Raw genomic sequence first — 18,690 nt, forward strand, 5'->3', positions numbered from 1 at the left:
CGGGCACTTGTCGTAGGATGAGCATGGGTAGGGTAGGTAGCATACGGAGGGGGCTTCTATCTCGCAGCTGGTGACCTCAGTCACATAGGGTTGGCAGAGGAAGTTTTAAAATAAGTGATGATTAAAGAAAATGTGTGACTGGTAATAAAACTTAAGATAATAAAATGTGTGTGCAAGTCCCTCCATTGAGGATTTGAAACGCATGATCCGAGCATGGGCTTGTCGATGCCAAGCGACTCTCCATGATGTTAGCCCCTACTTAGTAGCCTATTGAGTGTCTGACCAAGACCTGTACTCCTTGCATTGTCTTAGGTTCTTGGTTGTAGCCATCATACTGTCTAGCGTGAGTGTTAGCCTTGGATGTTATGCTTTATGTGTGTTTGTGGTTGGATCATTATCTCCATCAGCATGGTAGGTGTGGACCTACGGGTTCCACGTGGTTGGGAGGCGTAGCTACCTTCACCATTGCTAGAAACCGGTGTATAGAGACGATCTTTTATCCTACTACGATCGTTGCTGGATGTTTTCACTTGATACTTAGGGTTCCGAAGTATGTTTTCTTGTGATTTATGCTTTCATTGGAATGCTTGGATATCATGTTTAGATGATGTTAGTTTACTTGACGCATTCCCATATTATGATGGTTAGCATATGATTAGATGATGTGAATTGTTGTAGTAGCATATCTATTGCTTATTGATGTTTAGCATGTGATAGGTGATGTTATCTACTGTAGGATTATCTTATGCTTTTCTACTAGCATGTTAGATTCCTTATGCGTATTTTGTTGCATGTTTTAGTAGTGACGGCCCTATTACGACAGTACTGACAATTTGGTCGGTGGTTTGGGATGTCATGCGCAGGGGATGGCTAAGATCCATGATGGTCTTATGATGCTATTGACAGTTGGGAGGAACCGCGTACTTAATTTGGTTATTTTGTAATTGTGATATTATCTCTGTACATTGCGATGTTGCTTATGTTCACTGTGATGTTGCTTTCAGTACATTCTTTTCTACTGTATGATTTAGATGCTTAGATTTTGGCTTTCCGTCTTTCAGTTTGTCAAGTGTTTTTGCCTCGAGATGTGGATCCAGTACTCCCTGATGTGGAGGTTTTTATCTATGTTTTATATTGTTGTTTGTCCTTAGACTTTTCTTGCTTTTTTCCTGGGTGACCATGTGTCAGCATGGTGCGCTACAATATAGTGTCGCACGCCCATTTGAGGAATGTCGTACGATACTTTAAAGTATCGCACACCCTTAGAAGAAATGTCATACGATACACTTCCAGTATCGCACGCCCTTTGGAAAAGTATCGCCCAACCCCTAATTGTGTCGCCCTCCTTCTGGAAAGATGTCGCATGATACTGGTAAAGTATCACACTGTGCTAATAAAGTGTCGCATGTGTTTTTATTAAACCTGTGCGAGGGGAGCAGCAGGCACTTTTCAGTCCGATCCAAACTTTTCAGGGATGGTTCGAGGTACCCTCTTAGGTGTTCTTCAATCCCTTGGCGGCGCAATTTGAATTTCAGTTGTGTCTTTTCATAGTTCGTTCTTCGGGGGTTAAAATATATCGTTTAAGTATAAGTTGACATATATATATATATGTTAATATATGCAACAAATCTTTCGAGATAGGTTTCAGACCTCTCGGAGATAAGATAAAGATTCTAGGAAATTTTAAAGCTTCAGAAATCCAGACTTAGCCAATTTTCAGGGCTTCAGGATTTCATGCTTAGCCAAATTTTAGGTTTCTACATTCTACCCCAGCTTGGTGTTTTGTTGATGAGTGGTCATTTCTTGAGCCCTCATCTTGTGTGTGGTGGTTGTTGGCTTTTGTTCGTGTGTGTGTCAGTTTGGTAGTGGCATTTGGAGATCTGTTGGTTGTTGGGATTGTGGCGAAGTCTTCCATTGCGATCTTTGTGATCCCTGTATGATGTTGTCATTTGCATTCATACTTGTAACAAAAAAAATATTCTTCGCTTGTATTTCATCCTTGTTTCCAAGGATCTCCAGCCGGGGCATTACAACTAGTCTATGAGTGTTGAATAATGTTCCTCCCTTTTGGAAGAAACAATGGCAAAGGTACAAGTGAGATGCTTCCCCTATGTGTAGAAAGAATCCCAATGATCAATGATGCCTCTGAAACCTACTCAACTGTCCCTGTGTCGATGCTGATGGTCGCCCCTTCCAAGACTGCTGAAAAGAACGAGTGCAAATCTAGCAAGGATGGATGTAGAACTTGTCCCAAAGAACCAACTGTCTTCTTAAATGATAAAGAGACCTCCTAAACCTATTGTACATAAGAATCCACAATCATATCAAGTTGTGAAGATCGATCATGTAGAGAATGGACATGAGGGTCAGAGTGAGCCCTCACAACAACTGAAGAAGAATCTTCTTCATCAAAGAGAAGATGTATATCATCGATGATGTCCCCCAAGTCTGCTATGTATGACTCCACAACAAACCTGAATTATCTACTATGTAGTCATCCCTTGATGCTAGAGTTGGAAAACAAGGTGTACCTTGTTGTGTTAGACCTATCATTGTGGCAATGTATGCATGTGGAATGTTCTGATGATGTGACCTCTCTCTGCATCTGTTAATAGGATCCCACAAATCTGAGTCTATTGAATCACTATTGCTGGTGTCACTATCAGTTTTCACAATGTATGAAGTGCGAAGAGGATTAGAGGATAAGTTGGGTGAACTTTCCTCAAAGTGTAGATATCTCTCTACAAAAATCTTATGAGTCTCAGGATCCATAAGTCTATATGCCTTAACACTGTCTTCATATCCGATGAAAGTAGAAGGCCTTAGTAATGGTGCCTTGCATCCCCTAGAAGATATGTTTGCCAATGTTGGACAATCAAAGACTCAGAAGTGTTTCACAACTGGTTTTCTATCGCACCATGCCTCAAAAGGAGTCTTACCATCTAAGGCATTATGAGGAGACCTATTAAGTATGTGATTGGCATTGCTAATGGCTTCGACTTCAAGTGTAGGATCAAGAGACTTGGCTTGTATCGTGCAACTTGCCATGGACTTAAGAGTTTGTATCCTCAATGTTGCAACATTTCTCTTGTGTGGACTGAATGTTGGTGGATTCTGAAGATCAATACCCTCAAGTGTGCAAAAGTCTTTAAGTCTTGTGTTCACATATTGCTTTCATTGTCCATCCGAAGAACCTTGATGGCTTTTCTTGATTGTTGTTCAACATGACTCTTGAAGGGTTGAAGCTTATTCAACCACTTCATTCTTGTGATGAAGAAAGTAGACCCATGTGTAGCATGAAAAGTTATCAATGAAAGTGAGTATGTAGTGACCCTAGTTGACTGATGCCACTACAAAAGGACCTACTATGACCATGTGAACCAACAGAAGAACAACTGGTGCTCTTGAAGACTTCTCTTTATCAAACTTCCCTTCTAGATGCATATCGACTGAACATGTTGAACATTCCCCCTTAGAAAAGTTGATTATAGGTAGACCTTTGACCATGTTTTTGGATCAAAGTTGTTGAAGATAGCAAAAGGCAAGATGACCATACCGCTCATGCCATAATTTGGTTTTTGAAAGTGATTGAATCAACAAGGCATGTGAAGGAGACTTAGGCACAAAGTGGGAGAAGGAATAAAGCCTCTTGTCATGGTTGACTTTTCCCACTGCAACCAATGAATTATCTTTGAGACTACACACCATTACGAAATCTGGAACTCACTCAACTTTGTTGCCATCTCCAAGGTGAATGATTTGGTAAATTAAGAGGAGATTAGAGCTAAGGTTTTGAACATAGAGAATGTCTTTGAATTCCCCATTTTTCATCTCCACATATCCTTTCCCTTCAACTTCCATTTTACTATCATCTCCCACAAAGATGTGAGGTACTTGTGACTGCTTCAATGAAGAAAAGTCTCCCTTTGAAGAACCCATATGATATGAGGCACCTAAGTTAAGAATCCATTTCAATGAAGAACTTGAACCAGCCATAAGTGTTTTCCCTTTTCCCTTTGAAGTGGTTGGAGTTGAATCCTTGGAAGCATTTGGCACTTGAATTTTATTCTTCTTGAGTAGGTTTTCTAATTCATCAATTCTCTTACTCTTGCAATGATGCTCATCATGATTCAGTTTCTTGCAATATGGCACAAAAAAGTTTTTCCTTGTTTTCATTACTTCCCTTCTTGTTGGAAGAAGAATTGTCTTATTGTGAGGAGGATTGTTGTGTCTTAGATTGTGATTTTTGCTTCCACTGCTTTTTCTTGCTATTGTAAGAATTTTTCCTCCGTGACTTGAGTGGTTCTCATCACTAGCCACGAATGCTTTGGTCTTTGATGACGTGAGAAGTCTCATATCTATCAAGTGGGATTGTTCAAAAATTAACATTTATACAAATGCATCAAATGTAGGCTTTTGGAAAGCACTTCTCATGGTCAACATGTGAGTGTTATAACTCGAAACAAAGGAAGCATACGCTGAAGGTAGCCTCTTCAGGATATGATGAATCAACATATCATCCTTCATGGGATTACCACAATCTTTAAGTACTGCTCTAAACTCATTGGCTTTGTTGATATAATCTTGAATTGTGTCAAAATTCTTTGGATCCAAGAGAAGTAGGTCATCCTCAATCTGGTATCCCTTTTCCTCATCCACCTTATCATACAAAGATTCAAGTTTGTCCCTACCAAGTTTGGCTTCCATGAAATTGGAAATGTGCAAGAAGAGATCTCTATGTACACAAGTCTCGATATTGCCTAAAGCCTATTGGTCTTTAATTTACTAATTAGAGAGTGTTGTAGCATCAATGGGTTTGGGAATTGTACCATCAACATAAAGATTTAAACCTTTTGTCATTAATCAAGTCCATATAATATCTTTCCATGTAGAATAATTGTGTGAAGTTAGAAGTGGACCTTTAGGTGAACCCATGAGGCAAAAAAATACAAAGAGCACAAGATAGAGACACAAAAACACAATACACACTCTAATCAAAGAACACACCCCACCCCGCCCCCAACAAAAAAAAAAGCTTTTGGCACTTTATATGTAATGCATGTACAATAGGCCACTTGTCAAAATGTACAAAGTAGACTTCTGATTTTGTTATATACAACTACCTTTTGAGGCTCAAATCTGTTACTAAGCACTATAGCTCAGATATACAACAATTTTGAAAAGTTATCAAAGCGATACAATATAGAAAAGGCCCCAAGTCTGAAAGTGATATTTTTGTCCACACAACCCTATAATCTGATTGTAGATTTGGAAAGTAGACGAAAAATTAAGCACTTTTAAAAAAAATGAAACCTATTTTTGAGTCCAGATGAGCCCGTACGAAGCATTTCATGGTGTAAAATACAAGATCTGATAGGTGTGATCGCCAAAAAATGTAATTTATGACAAATCTGTGCACCAAAACTAGAAAAGAGCACCACCACTGAAAAGTTCAGGAAATTCTACCCAAAATCCAAAAAAATGGCACCTGATTTGGAGTCTAGATGATTGAGTTATGGCCTCCCAAAGTCGGACTGTCAAATCAAAACTACATCTAGAGAGGGGTATGGGCAGCAAACTGTGAGCTTAAATTTGATAGTCAAACAATCATCGCAACAGTTAAAAAATGCCTAGGAATAATAGTCAGACGGCTTCAAATTTTAACACCATGAAATGTTGACATAAGCAAAAAAATTAGCCTCCCTTGCTAACGTGGCAGGTTGATTGTACGAAAATGACACATGTCTGTACGGAATGGACGCTGACATGGCATACGGTTGCCGAGGTGGCATGCCACATGGAATTGTACGATGTTGAGTTGGCCCGCTGACGTGTTTGCACATGTGGCAGTGCCACATGGGGTCTTTGATTGAGTGTGCAAGGTACTGTCCACGTGTCTGCAAGATGAAGGGTTCGTGTGGCTTTGTCTTCAAATGTCGCATGGCAATTAATGGGTAGGCCAAAGAATATAGATCGTTGGAGGAATCAGGAAAGATGTCACCGAAGATTCATTGTGGCAACTAGAATCTCAAACATCAGGCCTCGGAGGAGAGTCTTTGTGATGCTAGAAGGTAATTCATAGCCGGCAAGAAGTTTGCGGCATCGGGGAGCAAGTCTACAACGGTCGGCGGCAATTTAAACCCATTGAAAGCTTTTTCTGGTGGTCAAAGCACCGATGTTTTGTAGAAGTTGAGAAATCCAACTTCACAAACCCTCAAGAACACCTACATGCAAATATCCTACAATGAAGAGAAGCCAAAAAACGGAAAAAGAAGAGCTTAGAAGTTCTCAGAAATGTGAGAGCAAAAAATGTATTCTAAGTTATGCAAACAAAATACAAAGTTCAACCTTTTAAGGTGAACGAAACCCTAAAGGAAAGAAAGCTAGGTTTGCACATTATAATTAATATAAAATATTAATTATATGCACCTAAGAGAGCTAAAGCACCCAGAGTAATAAATGACTTACTCTAACACCCCCCTTAAGCGAAGCTTAGGAGGAAGCTAACCTAGCAAAGCTATGAAAGCAGGAAAAATGGGTCCTGGCAACAAGGCCTGATCAAGTACCCAATACAAGGAAATCTCTGTGAACCGGAGACAAAGGAGAAAACCCAGTGGGAAAAACCCCTCTCCAAAAAGAGATAGAACAAACATGCTTAAAAAAATAACAGAAATTTTATGGCTCAAGAGACTTTCTCAAAACCATAAACAACCCCCCCATGAGAGAGAGATGAGACAGCAAAGCCCCCCCAAAATGATGAAGTACCTATAGAAATAAACGAACCAATGGAACTCCAATGCAGAAGAAACAAGGAAACCACTGAATCACAGGAAGGCCTAACTGATGCTCAAAGGAGTAGACATGAGGATCTTGAAAGGGAATCCCCAAAGCAGGTGTGCTGACACTATCATGAAAGAGGAGATGAACGTCCTCTATGGAATCTGCAACAAGTGCTCCTGAAGGCTCGATGAGTGGAGCTGGAGAGTCCGGCAGAGTTGAAGAAGAAAAGACTTCAACGGAATGAGGTGTGGTGAACTCAGGAACAATACAAAGGTTCACATGTCCTGACTGCACCACATGATGCTCTCGCGAAAGAGAAGAAGAATGCTCTGATAATGGAGATGGTGGACCAAAGTGTGAGAAGGTGTAGAGACGGGTGGTATGATCAACTGTCCCTGAAGCAATAAGGCCTCCTGTTGCACTATCCCGAATGTAGACTGAATCTCTAGTGAACCCAACTAACTTTCCTGATCCACTGTGTGTAATCTGATATATCGAGAGAAGGTTGGCAGAGAGAGATGGAACATACAATACATCATTGAATGTGCCATCCTGAATGCGAACGGAACCTTTCCCGCAGACAGTTAGAGCAGTGTTATTCCCCATGAGAATATGAGGAATCGGAGAAGCCTAAATAGAGGAGAAGATGCCATATGGTGAGACGCACCTGAATCCAGTATCTAAGGGACCTGGGAAGGGAAGGCAATGGAAGCCCGTAATGCATGACCCTATCCAAAATCCGGTGAAGATGTCGAAGAGGTGGAAGAAGACTAAAAAGCAAACCCCAATGAGGTAGAAGAGGATGGGGATGAAATAGAACTCTTTTGAAGAAGGGCTTGCAAATCTGCAATCTATTTCTCATAACCATCAAATCTCTTTTGAAAACAATGTGCCTCATCATGAGCTCCTTTCTGACAATAGGAACAAGAAGGAGTCTCGGTCTTCTTTTTCTCCTTCTTCTTAAAAGAAGAGGATGGACCAGTAAAGTGCTGAGAAGAGGAATCAGATATCTGCTTCGGCTTCTGCTCCTGTGTATCTTTGGCAAGTAATGCCTGTGATGGTGAACCTATAAGTGAGTCCATCTGAGTGAGCTTGGATTGCTCACGAGTTAACCTGTCATAGAAAATCTCAAAAGAGGGCATCTGATGTCTGTTACCCAAGGCATCCATAGTGGAGTAGAAAGTAGAAGAAAAGATCTGATACTGTCCTCGCAACTTTGAGAGTATCAAAAAAATACACTCATCATCTATTTTGTTTCTACCACATCCCTACAAAACTGTGCGCAGAGATTTGAACTTCATCAAGAAGTCCTCAATGGTGGCAAAGCTGTTAGGTGTCAAAGATGTCAACTCTGCATCAAGTTGAAGTGCCCGAAACTCATTCACTTGGCCAAACAAAGTCTGAAATTTGAGCCAATAAGCCCGTGGAGTAGTCAGACCATCCAAGTGAAATAACAGACTGTCTGAAATGTTGAGTGCAATCAGTCCCATGGCTTCATCCATTTTGTTCCTGTGTTGTAGAACCTCATAAGGTCACGTAAGAGCAGGCTGATTCGCATCCAGACAAGACCATAGACCTCTTGACATGAGAAGTCTAGTCATTTGTGTCTTCTAGGTGTGATAGTTGTGCAGCGTGAGCCGGATCACAGAAGGATCCGACATTGAGAGAAAAAAAAGACGAAAGTAGAAGGGTCTAATTCTGAAGCAAATTACAGAATAGAAAATGCTCCCCCCACAACGAATAAAAAATATCCCCCAAAGCCAAAGCAACAACTATGGAAAAGCACAAAAATTGAGAAAAGAACCTAGGATTTGGATGCAGAGAAGAGGAAAACAAAAGCCTCTACTTCAACGACGAATTTGGAAGCTCAAACAAACTCAGAATCACACGAAACCAACACCAATGTCTCCGTCTTTGACTCAGCTTTCCAACGCTTCTTTCGGATTAGAAAAAGACCTCCATATGCTCAAGTTATAGCCAAAAAATCGACTATTGCTCCAAAAATGCACCTTGCTGGAAAATTACAGACACGAGGTTAAATTTGACGGCCGTACGACCGTCACCAAAAAAAGAAAAAGAAATTGTCACCAAAAAGATGATGTCAGCAATTGAGAAATGACATTAGCACGCCAAAAAATGACATCAGCATACCCCGAAAAAGTGACGTGATCCTCCAGCAAGATGATGTCAGCCTGTCTGAAAGTGACATCACCTGTTGGTTTGATGACATCAGCACCGAATTTTTTCGCAAGGCGGCGAAGGAGTTGAAGCCGTCAGTGGCGATGGCACTCGGGAGGGACACCCAGTGGCCCCGCTATCCCGGGCGGTGAGTTGGCGATGGTCGGGCGACAGTCGGGCAGTGGCTTGGAGCGGTCGTCGAGTGGTGCTGCTGTCGGATCCGCCGGCAGAGTGCAGAGCTGGTGGCAGCCGGGAGGCGAGAAGGCGGCGCCGTGGTGGCACGTGAGCGCAGCAACGGCGACACGATTTTTTTTAAAAAAAGTTGCCTTTTTCGTCCATACAGTTCGTACACCGCTCCTTGGAGGCTTCAAAAAATCTCCAAAAATGCCTTGTGTCCAAAAACAAAAAGTTTTATATGAATCCTAACTACAAACAGCCTTCTGGATTTAATGGTGATGTTCGTTTGAGCCCAAAGTACCTCGAAAATTCACCCTTCACCCTTTTGAAGAAAAAAACTCCGAAAAAGCGAGGGTTTCTGATTGTGAATCGTGGCTTCGAGAATCTTCAGACGAGGAAGCAGCAAGGTGGCTCTGATACCATGTAGAAGTTGAGAAATCCAACTTCACAGACTCTCAAGAACACCTGAATGCAAATATCCTGCAATGAAGAGAAGCCAGAAAACGAAAAAAGCAGAGCTTAGAAGTTCTTAGAAATGTGAGAGCAAAAAATGTATTTTAAGTCATGCAAACAAAATACAAAAGTTCAACCTTTTAAGGTGAACGAAACCCTAAAGGAAAGAAAGCTAGGTTTGCACATTATAATTAATATAAAATATTAATTATATGCACCTAAGAGAGCTAAAGCACCTAGAGTAATAAATGACTTACTCTAACATGTTTTGGTGATTTAATCCCACATTGCGTGGGGAAGAAACTTTTTAAAAGTTTAAAATGTGTAAGCTGCAAAACCCAAACAAACGAGCTACGCCATCGTGGGTGAGCCGTGTACTTGACTGGTGAGGTCTTCTGGCTAGATTTGGGTTGTAGTCGTCGGTTATTGAGTAGTCTATTGTGTATTTCTAAAATTGGAAAGTTGAATGCCGCCGCAAAATATTTCGTGCAAGGTACAGCATCCAAGTGTCACTACTCAGTGCTTGTACAAAAAAAATTCTCTACAAGCCGACCTAGCCTAAAAAAATTTCAAAAAATTGTATCTAAAAATTGCAGAGAAAGAAAATAAATACTGATCTAAAACAAATTTGTAGATCTAAAGAATGATCATACTATGGTTGCAAATTGGTGCCGGTTTGCGAAAAAAATTTGCCTCAAAATCGACTTTGGCTTAGGGTAGGCAAATTTGTAGTCAATTTTCACTGAATCGACGTTTTAGACACAATGGCGAGCTCCATTCTACCTCTAGACACTCTCAATGACTGTGATACGCTGGATCTGGGTCAAGGTGTTGAAGCAACCATGGTCTCGAACGGCTATGTGAAGAGAAATTCTCCAAGCTCTGATACCATGTAAGAATTTTTCTTAAAGCAAAATTCACCCAAGATCAAGGAAGTCAAGCACAAGCACAATAGTAGACTAAAAAGAGTATGATCAGAATAACAATATATAATCAATTCAATGTGAAAATACACTAGGAGTGCCTATATATAAAGGCTTCTGTAATGCTTCTAAAATGCATAAGAATCGGCAACATGATAAGTCATACAACCAGACACATGTCCACCACGTGTGGATTATCCTCCATTAAGCACAGGGGTAAGTGTGATGATGAGAAGATAAGCTTACAAAGGTGTAGCATGCAAATTAATGTTGTAGACACCATGTGCTATAATAGGAGTGTGAATAATTGTGGTGTCTACATGACAACTTAGTTAATTATGCAAACTCCAATGTTGTAGACACCATATGTTGAATTAGAGTTGCTTACTTCTATGTTGTCAACATGACGACTTATAAAAGTACGCAAACTCCTAAGTGTCTCACCTAAGAAATAAAAAAATAATGCATAATAATAAAATAATGCATTAATTTAAGTAAAATTATGTAAAGTGTAATAAGTAAATACTTATTTACACCAACAAAGACAAACCTGCTCCTTTTGAAATTCATCCTCATGCTTCGAAGTAAGTATGACCAAAAGGGCAACAAGTTGATTTGTTGCAGAGCTAGATGCCTTATGGGGCATCCTCTTGATGGCTTTAGGTCTAGGAAATCAACCTTGACCATGTTGTTTTTCTCTGCAATGTTGGTACCTTGCTGGTTTGGAAGTGGCTCCTCCTTTTGTGAAGAAATGATTTATTCCTTGTCATCATGTTGCTCATGAACCACCTCTGAGAGAGCTACTAGTATGGCATGGATTTCTATTTGTTGTTGCTACAACTCATGATCTTCTGATAAAGGAGAAGGTTTCTTGATATCCATGGATGAACAAAACAACTCTAGCTCATCCCAAAAGATCTCTTCATCTTATTCTCCTAGCTTTGTTGCAGTAATATGCATAGGTTGAAAAACAACCTCATGTATATAAGAATGTTCCTCCTCAAGGATAGAGTTGTCATTGGGGTTCTCTTCATCATCCTCCATATCATAGAGGATTGTTTCTTGTAGTAATTGGTCTTCTTCTTCTTCTTTCTCTTGCAACAGATCCTCATTTTCTTCTAAAGGCTCAACAGCCAATATTTGTTCCTCAAGAGAAGGAACAACCTTGTTTATTTCTTCTTCCTCAATGAAAGAGGGAAGCTCTTCAAATAAGAGGACTAGATCCTCTTCCTTATGCTCTACCTCCACCTTTATGTCATCCTCAACAAGTTGCAACTCCTCCCATGGTAGCTTCAGTTTTTCCTTTCTCTTCCAAAATGATATGTTAGGACCATTAGGAGTCCATACAACTAGTCCACCCTCAAAGAGTGAAATGGCGATAGGTATAGAAGGTTGATAAGGCCATCTCTTTTACATAGGGAGTGGAGACGTCACACCATTTGGCTCTTGTATTGGATGGGGCTTCTTATAGCTTGGAATGACAAATTTTGGGGAAGGGGCTACCTCTGCTTCCTTGGTTTGAAAATGGGCCAACTGGAGGTTGTAGCATAGCATTATTTATTTATTTGGACTGAATGCTTGATGCTTCTCCTATGGAGGGTATTTATATTTGATTTGAGTCGTGAAGGACTCTTGGTACTAGTATTTAACAATGTCTATGGACACTTGAGCTTATTGTATATCATACTTAGAGAATTGACATAATGATGACTTTTTCATTGAAGTCAATCGCGAAGAGGTATGTACATGAAAAACATCCTTTGATATGTATGTTTGAAGAAAGAAGAGTACATTATACATGATACATTCTACAGGGAGAGATGTACTTGAGGGAGATATTAATATTGATTAATGAAGAGGATTTGAATGATGTTGATGTATAGGGGAGATTAACACCTTCCTTGTGCATGGTTACATTCATGGACAGCGTGAATGGGGGAGCAATTGCAGTTTAGATATATTTGGTATTCATAGAATTTTGATGTTTTTCATCTATGTTCCCATCAATGCCAAAGGGGGATCTCGTTAGTATGAATGTTGATGGTATTACTACGAGGGAGTATCCTAGCAGCATTGGAGACATGCTTTAGTGATTATATGTTGCATTCATGACAGAGTTTGTCATTGGTGTCAACATACTGGTTATTCTATGAAGATTGGTAGTATAGTAGACAGAGATTGGTTAAGTGTGATTTAAGGATTGAAGATAAGCTTACGCACACTTGGGATTACGTTCTAGATTATGTCTAGATGCTACAGGTAAGAGTGTCTGTGAAAATTTGAAGACTAGACAAGTTATGAAGGATTTGGTGAATGAAGATTTTAGACAGAGTTTCTAGAAAGCGAGTATTGTTGTTTGGATTTTATCTCCTAACAGAGATGAAATCTAGTTGAGCGAGCTAAGACAAAGGTTGAAGACATGTTGAAGATGCATTGGTTAATCATGTATAATCAAATGATTAGCAAGTGGAAAGTCATGAAGACTGTGAGTTGACAGATTGCTTGTAACTATGAAAAGATGTAATATTGTAATGTAATGTGTAATATAATATCTTAAGTTGGTCTTATATTATAATTGTAAATTGGGAAAGTCTCAAGGTCGACTCAATAGTTTGTTTTAGGGCTTGGTATAAAGGAAAGCGAATTTCCTTATGGAAGTGTGTTGCAATGAAAGAGTGATATGTGATCGTATCTATGTGATGTATTATGTGAGCTTACATGTGAATATCTTTTGGATCAGACCAAAGATTGGTGAGTTGAGGTGCAATGAGCTTACAAGGAGTTGTATTTGGCAAGATCAGTTGTTTTGATTAAGTAAAAACAGGTTTTGAAAGGACCCAAAACCTTGTACAAAGGGACAAGAAAGATATAACAATGAAGAACATAAAATAACTGTGGAAACCACCCGACAAACTAGAGGGACAACCAAGTTCCCCACTATAGGGAAAACAACCCAAGAAACCACAGACCATCAAGATTTACATTTTTAGTCCCGACTTTTGAGAACGTGAAGACATATCAAATGAGGGTTTGGAGGATTTTCCTTTTTTCTGCTTTAACATACGTCCAACCATCCTCCACCTTCCCAACAAACTTCTGCCAATCCCCACTAACCCCCAAAATCCTCGCTGCAGGAGAAGCACCAACAATAGAGTTATGGATAGAGTCAGCAACAGAAAAAGGGACAACATCAACATTCTGACTCAAAGCCTCCAAAGGGACAATAATCAAATCAACAGAGTCAGCAACAAGAGAAGTGTCAGCAGTCAAAACTGTCAAAGGGACATCATTCAAATCGCAAGAGACAACAACAAAATCCTCATTCAAATCAGCATGAGAAGAGCTATCTGACCTGTCTACCACCGTGGATACTTTTCGAACCGCATAGTGATCATTTGAAACCCTCAACCACCAAAAAGGTGATTTCTTCAACCAAACCTTTTCAGAGGAGCATCCGGCAGCAAGATGGCCGGTCATATGACATTTCTTACATCTAAAGGGGATACCCTCATAATCAAGAAGTTGACTCTAAGAACCATTTGGAGAAGCCAACTTTATCTTTTCCGGAAGCCCCTTGGAGACATCTACCTCCACAAGGATGTGGGCATACATCATCCTATAGATATTGGAGGAAGCCAAATCAACCATCAAAAAATCCCCAAGGGTCTCCCCCACAGCCTCGAAGACTAAATCCAGCCAAAAGTGAAGCGGAAGGTTCGGTAACCGAACCCAAAGAGGAATCTTATTAAAGGTTTTAGTATTCGAATTAAAAGTCAGATACCAAGGCTTAGTCATCAGGGGGAACCTTTCCTTCCAAGAGAAGCCACAACCCAGGATGGAATTTCTGTCATTAGCATTAGGAAATTTTTAAATAAAAAAAACCCCTTGCCACAGGGTAAATTTGAGTTGAATCCAAAATGGTTGGTTCCCAGAATTTGGCACGATAAGTTGTTGTTGGACAGTTGTGCATTTGTATTATTCAAAGAGGATAGTACTGAAGTTGTTTACACAGTGGGTCTATGTATCTTCTTTTTAACTCCTAACAAGGTTGGAATCTCCTAATAGGGTTTCAAAGTCTCCTAACAGGGTCTATCCTTTCACAAGGAATTAGTACATCATTTTGTGGGTACCATCCCCTCTGGGGTTTTCCCTTTGATCAAGGGTTTCCCTAGTTAACAAATCTGGTGTTATTGTGTATGGTTATCTTTATATGGTTGTTGCATCTATTGTTTACATGCTTCATAATTAAAGAAGATATTGAGAGTTCTTTTAATTGCAAAGGGTGTTAAGTGTCTCATTTGTTCTCATGACACATGGGTTCCTCTAAACCAATGCTCATAAGACATGGGCCAATGTGCTTGACTCCAAAACTACACGATTGAATCTTGATAGTAATATCGCAATTTGACTTACTATGGATCACACTTGTGAAATGGCCACCCTTTCCACACATGCAACCAACCCAAATAGGCCATTCAGAGTTGCAACTCCTATACCATTGTAATATCCCCTAATAGGGATTATAGAAAGATAATATGTCCAAAATATAGCACAAAATTATAAAATTTTATTTGCAAATAAGATATTCTTCAACCAATTTGAGTTTGGTCTCAAATTATTTATCTAATTTTTTTGCCAATACAAATAATTTCTAAATATTTCAAGTACAAAAAATGTTAATAAGAAACACGTTAATTCTTCCTAGAAATTCAAAAAATGGTTTACATTATTTTTATTTATTTCTCTAAGGTTGGGATGATTAAAAGTTTGCAAGTTTAGGCAGGAAAATCTCAAAAAAGTTTCCAAACCCTAGCTATCCTTGACAAATCTCCTAGAAAACTAGTGTTGTGTTTATCCACTTGTCCTCTCTCTTGTAATTTCCAATGATGGTTAGAAATATTAAGACACGTTGTTGCATATCATCTAGTTTGAAATGTAACATTGATGTGCACCCACAAATTGGCCTTCAAACTTGATAGACAACCACAACTTTGAAAATGATGTGTTAGGTCATCACATACCAAAGCCCTTTCATTGAACACAACCTTCTAATTATGGAGAGCTTGTATGTCTCTCTAGGACCAAGGGTGCCTAAGGGCTTTTATAACTTAAGAAAAAGATAGCAACAAAAATATAAATAAGAACTAATAACATAATGCACTCCAAAAGTACCCTACACACTTTTTATGATTTAAATCAACCCTTGATCCACTACCAACTCATTCAAATGCTCCAAACAATGTCCCTAAAATGAGCCAATGGGCTCCGTGAAATCCTATATCCCCTTCATCTTTAAGCATATGGTTTTTTAAATAATTTAAAATACATGTGACTTAACTGATTAAACTTAAATAAGGGGGCAACTTAAGTTTTTAGGTTGCGAGTCATTTAAGATGCATAAAAAAACATGTCCACAACTTAAAATCATGTTTGCTCCTTAAGTTGCATAAAAATGTAATCACAACTTAAAAGTAGAATACGAAACAAGTCAAAGTCTTCACACTAACCTAATAACGTTTTACTTTCCCTTGAGTTATCAAATAAGAATAACCAATAGACTACTAAACTTCATGACTTCAATTAAGAACACCACATTTATTTGATCTTCATTATTAACTTTTAATATAAGACTTAGATTATATAATATCACATAATACATAATAATAAATAATAAAATATGTAACTAAATTTAAACATTAAACGTATCCAAAACAATTAAACCAAAATTTCAAAATGGCTTAGAAGTCTAGGTAAGGACTTGTGAAATTTATAATATTTTAGTCCACAACTCATATTCGTATGGATGACATCAATTGTATTTATTTTTCTTAAACATTTCTTTGTCTCTATAAAATTGAAAAGTGAGCTGAATTGTGGAAGAAAAAAAGCTTCCACGAAGAAATGTTTCCTAAAAGTTAAGCTAGGTGTCCAAGAGACCTTCTACCAACACATTCGACAAGGGGTGGGTTAGTGGAAAAAGGTTGAGAGTAGGTCTAGTGTCGTTAAAAAGGTTTATGGCAGCCTAACAGGTGTTAAAAAGACGTTCTACAAGCATTTTGACATAAAGAATATGAATAATTAATTAAGTCAAATGACGAAGATTTTTGCTCTTGCTCAGCAATGGCAATTCTAAGTACTCTTGGCAGGTAAAAAGAATGAGAAGTTACCTTTGGAGGATTAGTTATATTGTCAGCGTCTACATGGCAGATTTTGCATGTTAGATATGACCACGTCAGCAAGCAAACCCGGATCCATCTTCCGCACCAAATTCTCGATGGACTCCCCGCTTTTCTGTCCGTGTGCCAGCAGGGCAGCAATCCTGCCAACCGCCTGCTGAATAGGACAACTAATTTCACTCTCCACCTGTATCGATGATACACCCTCGGAAGAGCTCCTGTCCACGTGTGCTGGCATCCCCTTTGTCGGGTCCACGTGGGTTGACAATTCCTCCACCTGGCATCCGGGCTGCTGCCGGACATTTAAATTCTGCAGACCTGGCAACACTCCGTCCATGTCGTCGCTGTCAGTGCCACGTGGACCTTTAAGACGATTTGCATTTGCCCGGTCCGCTTTCAGTTTTTTAAGCGCGCGGTCAGCTCTACGAAGCGCTTGAATCGCAGCCTCCCCAGCATTTAATGCGTGTAGAGACTCTAGCAGGCGGTCACGCCAAGGCAGAGCCCCCCAGTGTGCGCAACTCAAAAGCGCAAGCAGTGCGGTCTTTAGGGCATGCTTTACGCTCCCCATGTGACCGTAGCGGGCAGGATCTAGCCGCAGCAAAGCCGTCAAAATACGCCCACAAAACCCTGGCCTTTCCGCTGCGATCTTCGCAACGCAGTTGATGAGGATGATTATCAAAGAAGAAGAAGAAAGCGCATCAAATTGATCCAGCATAAGCCCCAGGTTCTTGCTGCCCTCCTCCATGTGACCTCCCGCTGGCCCTAAAACGCTCAAATTAGTGCCTGAATCCTGTGTGAAACCTAAGACCATTATTTCGGCGAATTTCACCGCTGCAAATTTAACTCCGCCTGAAATACCCTGCCGGAAGGCGAAGCCGCAAACTGCATCCTTGAATTTCACCATGGAAGGCCATAAATCCTTCAGCCACTTGTCCGATTCAACATTTTTGACGTCTAGAGCCCTGCGAAACAAAACTGTTCCGCTCCTGATGGATTCACAAACAACGGCCGGCGCTTCGTCGTTTAATAACGGCAATAAAGCAGGAAACATCTGTGACAAGGTTTCCGAACCTTTTGATCCGATTTGCTCTATCATTACCGCTAGGTATTTTCTCACCGGGATGAACGGCGACCTCTGCAGATCCGTCAAGATAGACAGAAACTGGTTTAGCAGTGCCGGATCGCTGTCATTTTGAAGGAAAATTTGCTTTAAATGCCTAAGGGATTCGATCCTGTGACCGCAATCGGCGTGATTTTTGGCGTCTTCGAGAAGCTCCATTAAACCCTAAATCAATTTTTCCTAGCTTTAGCGCAGTATCACAACATGCATATCAGGGAGAAAAATACTGTGTCTTTATCGATATTGAATGACGAGCATAATGAACCAACAACAGTGAAAAATATTAACGTAAATTCGAAAGGAAATTGCCGTTGCCCTCGTTATGTTCATTTCGTTAAATGTGGTGAAGTTTGACGGCTGTTCAGCCGTATTTGTTAGGTAATATATTATTGTATTCATATTTTTTCCAATATGTAATTGATTTACACTAATTAAAAATAGTTATTTTCTTACAATTAAAATATTTCTAAAATTTAGTTAATTTCATATTTTTTTAAATTATTTTTTCTATTTTGATTGGTTGATATAATTTTGTATTATAAGGACATGTATTTATAAGATATATTATGTTAATTATTTAATTATATTCTACATTAAAATAAAGATTTTGAATTGTAAATTACACACTTTCTACTATTCTCTTCAAATTATAATACATTATCATTTTAAACCTAATCAATTTATTTATTAAGATATCTAATTTTTTTGATAAAAATAATAATTAACATCCTATTTATTATATTTTCTCTATTACTTTTAATACATAGTCTTATTCAAAATATCTCATTCTAAAAATGAAAATAAGCTAAATTATATTATGTTAGTTTATGATAGAATTTTATAATAGTAAAAAATTATATAATACAAAATTGTTGATAGATTA

The 18,690-nt window shown here is 39.2% G+C and overlaps 1 protein-coding gene across 3 annotated transcripts in view; it reads right to left on the minus strand.

Moving 5' to 3' along the window:
• Nucleotides 1-18,065, minus strand: part of LOC149546412 (uncharacterized) — a 119,596-nt gene extending 101,531 nt beyond the window's left edge. Inside the window, exons 1-2 of one of the 3 annotated variants that reach the window (XM_089791190.1) lie at nt 16,679-18,065; nt 13,299-13,639 (exon numbers count right to left, since the gene is read on the minus strand). In XM_089791190.1, coding sequence (XP_089647316.1) covers nt 16,701-17,966 — 1,266 coding nt within the window. In that variant the 5' untranslated portion in view covers nt 17,967-18,065 and the 3' untranslated portion in view covers nt 13,299-13,639; nt 16,679-16,700. Of the gene's footprint in view, nt 1-13,298; nt 13,640-16,678 lie in introns of those variants that run through there. The other 2 variants (XM_089791189.1, XM_089791187.1) reach the window with 2 other exon arrangements.
• Nucleotides 18,066-18,690: the final 625 nt, after the last annotated feature.

This window comes from Cupressus sempervirens, chromosome 7 (genome assembly GCF_028749045.1).
Source record: "Cupressus sempervirens isolate cs-2001-9-10 chromosome 7, ASM2874904v1, whole genome shotgun sequence".
Taxonomy (NCBI): Eukaryota; Viridiplantae; Streptophyta; class Pinopsida; order Cupressales; family Cupressaceae; genus Cupressus; species Cupressus sempervirens.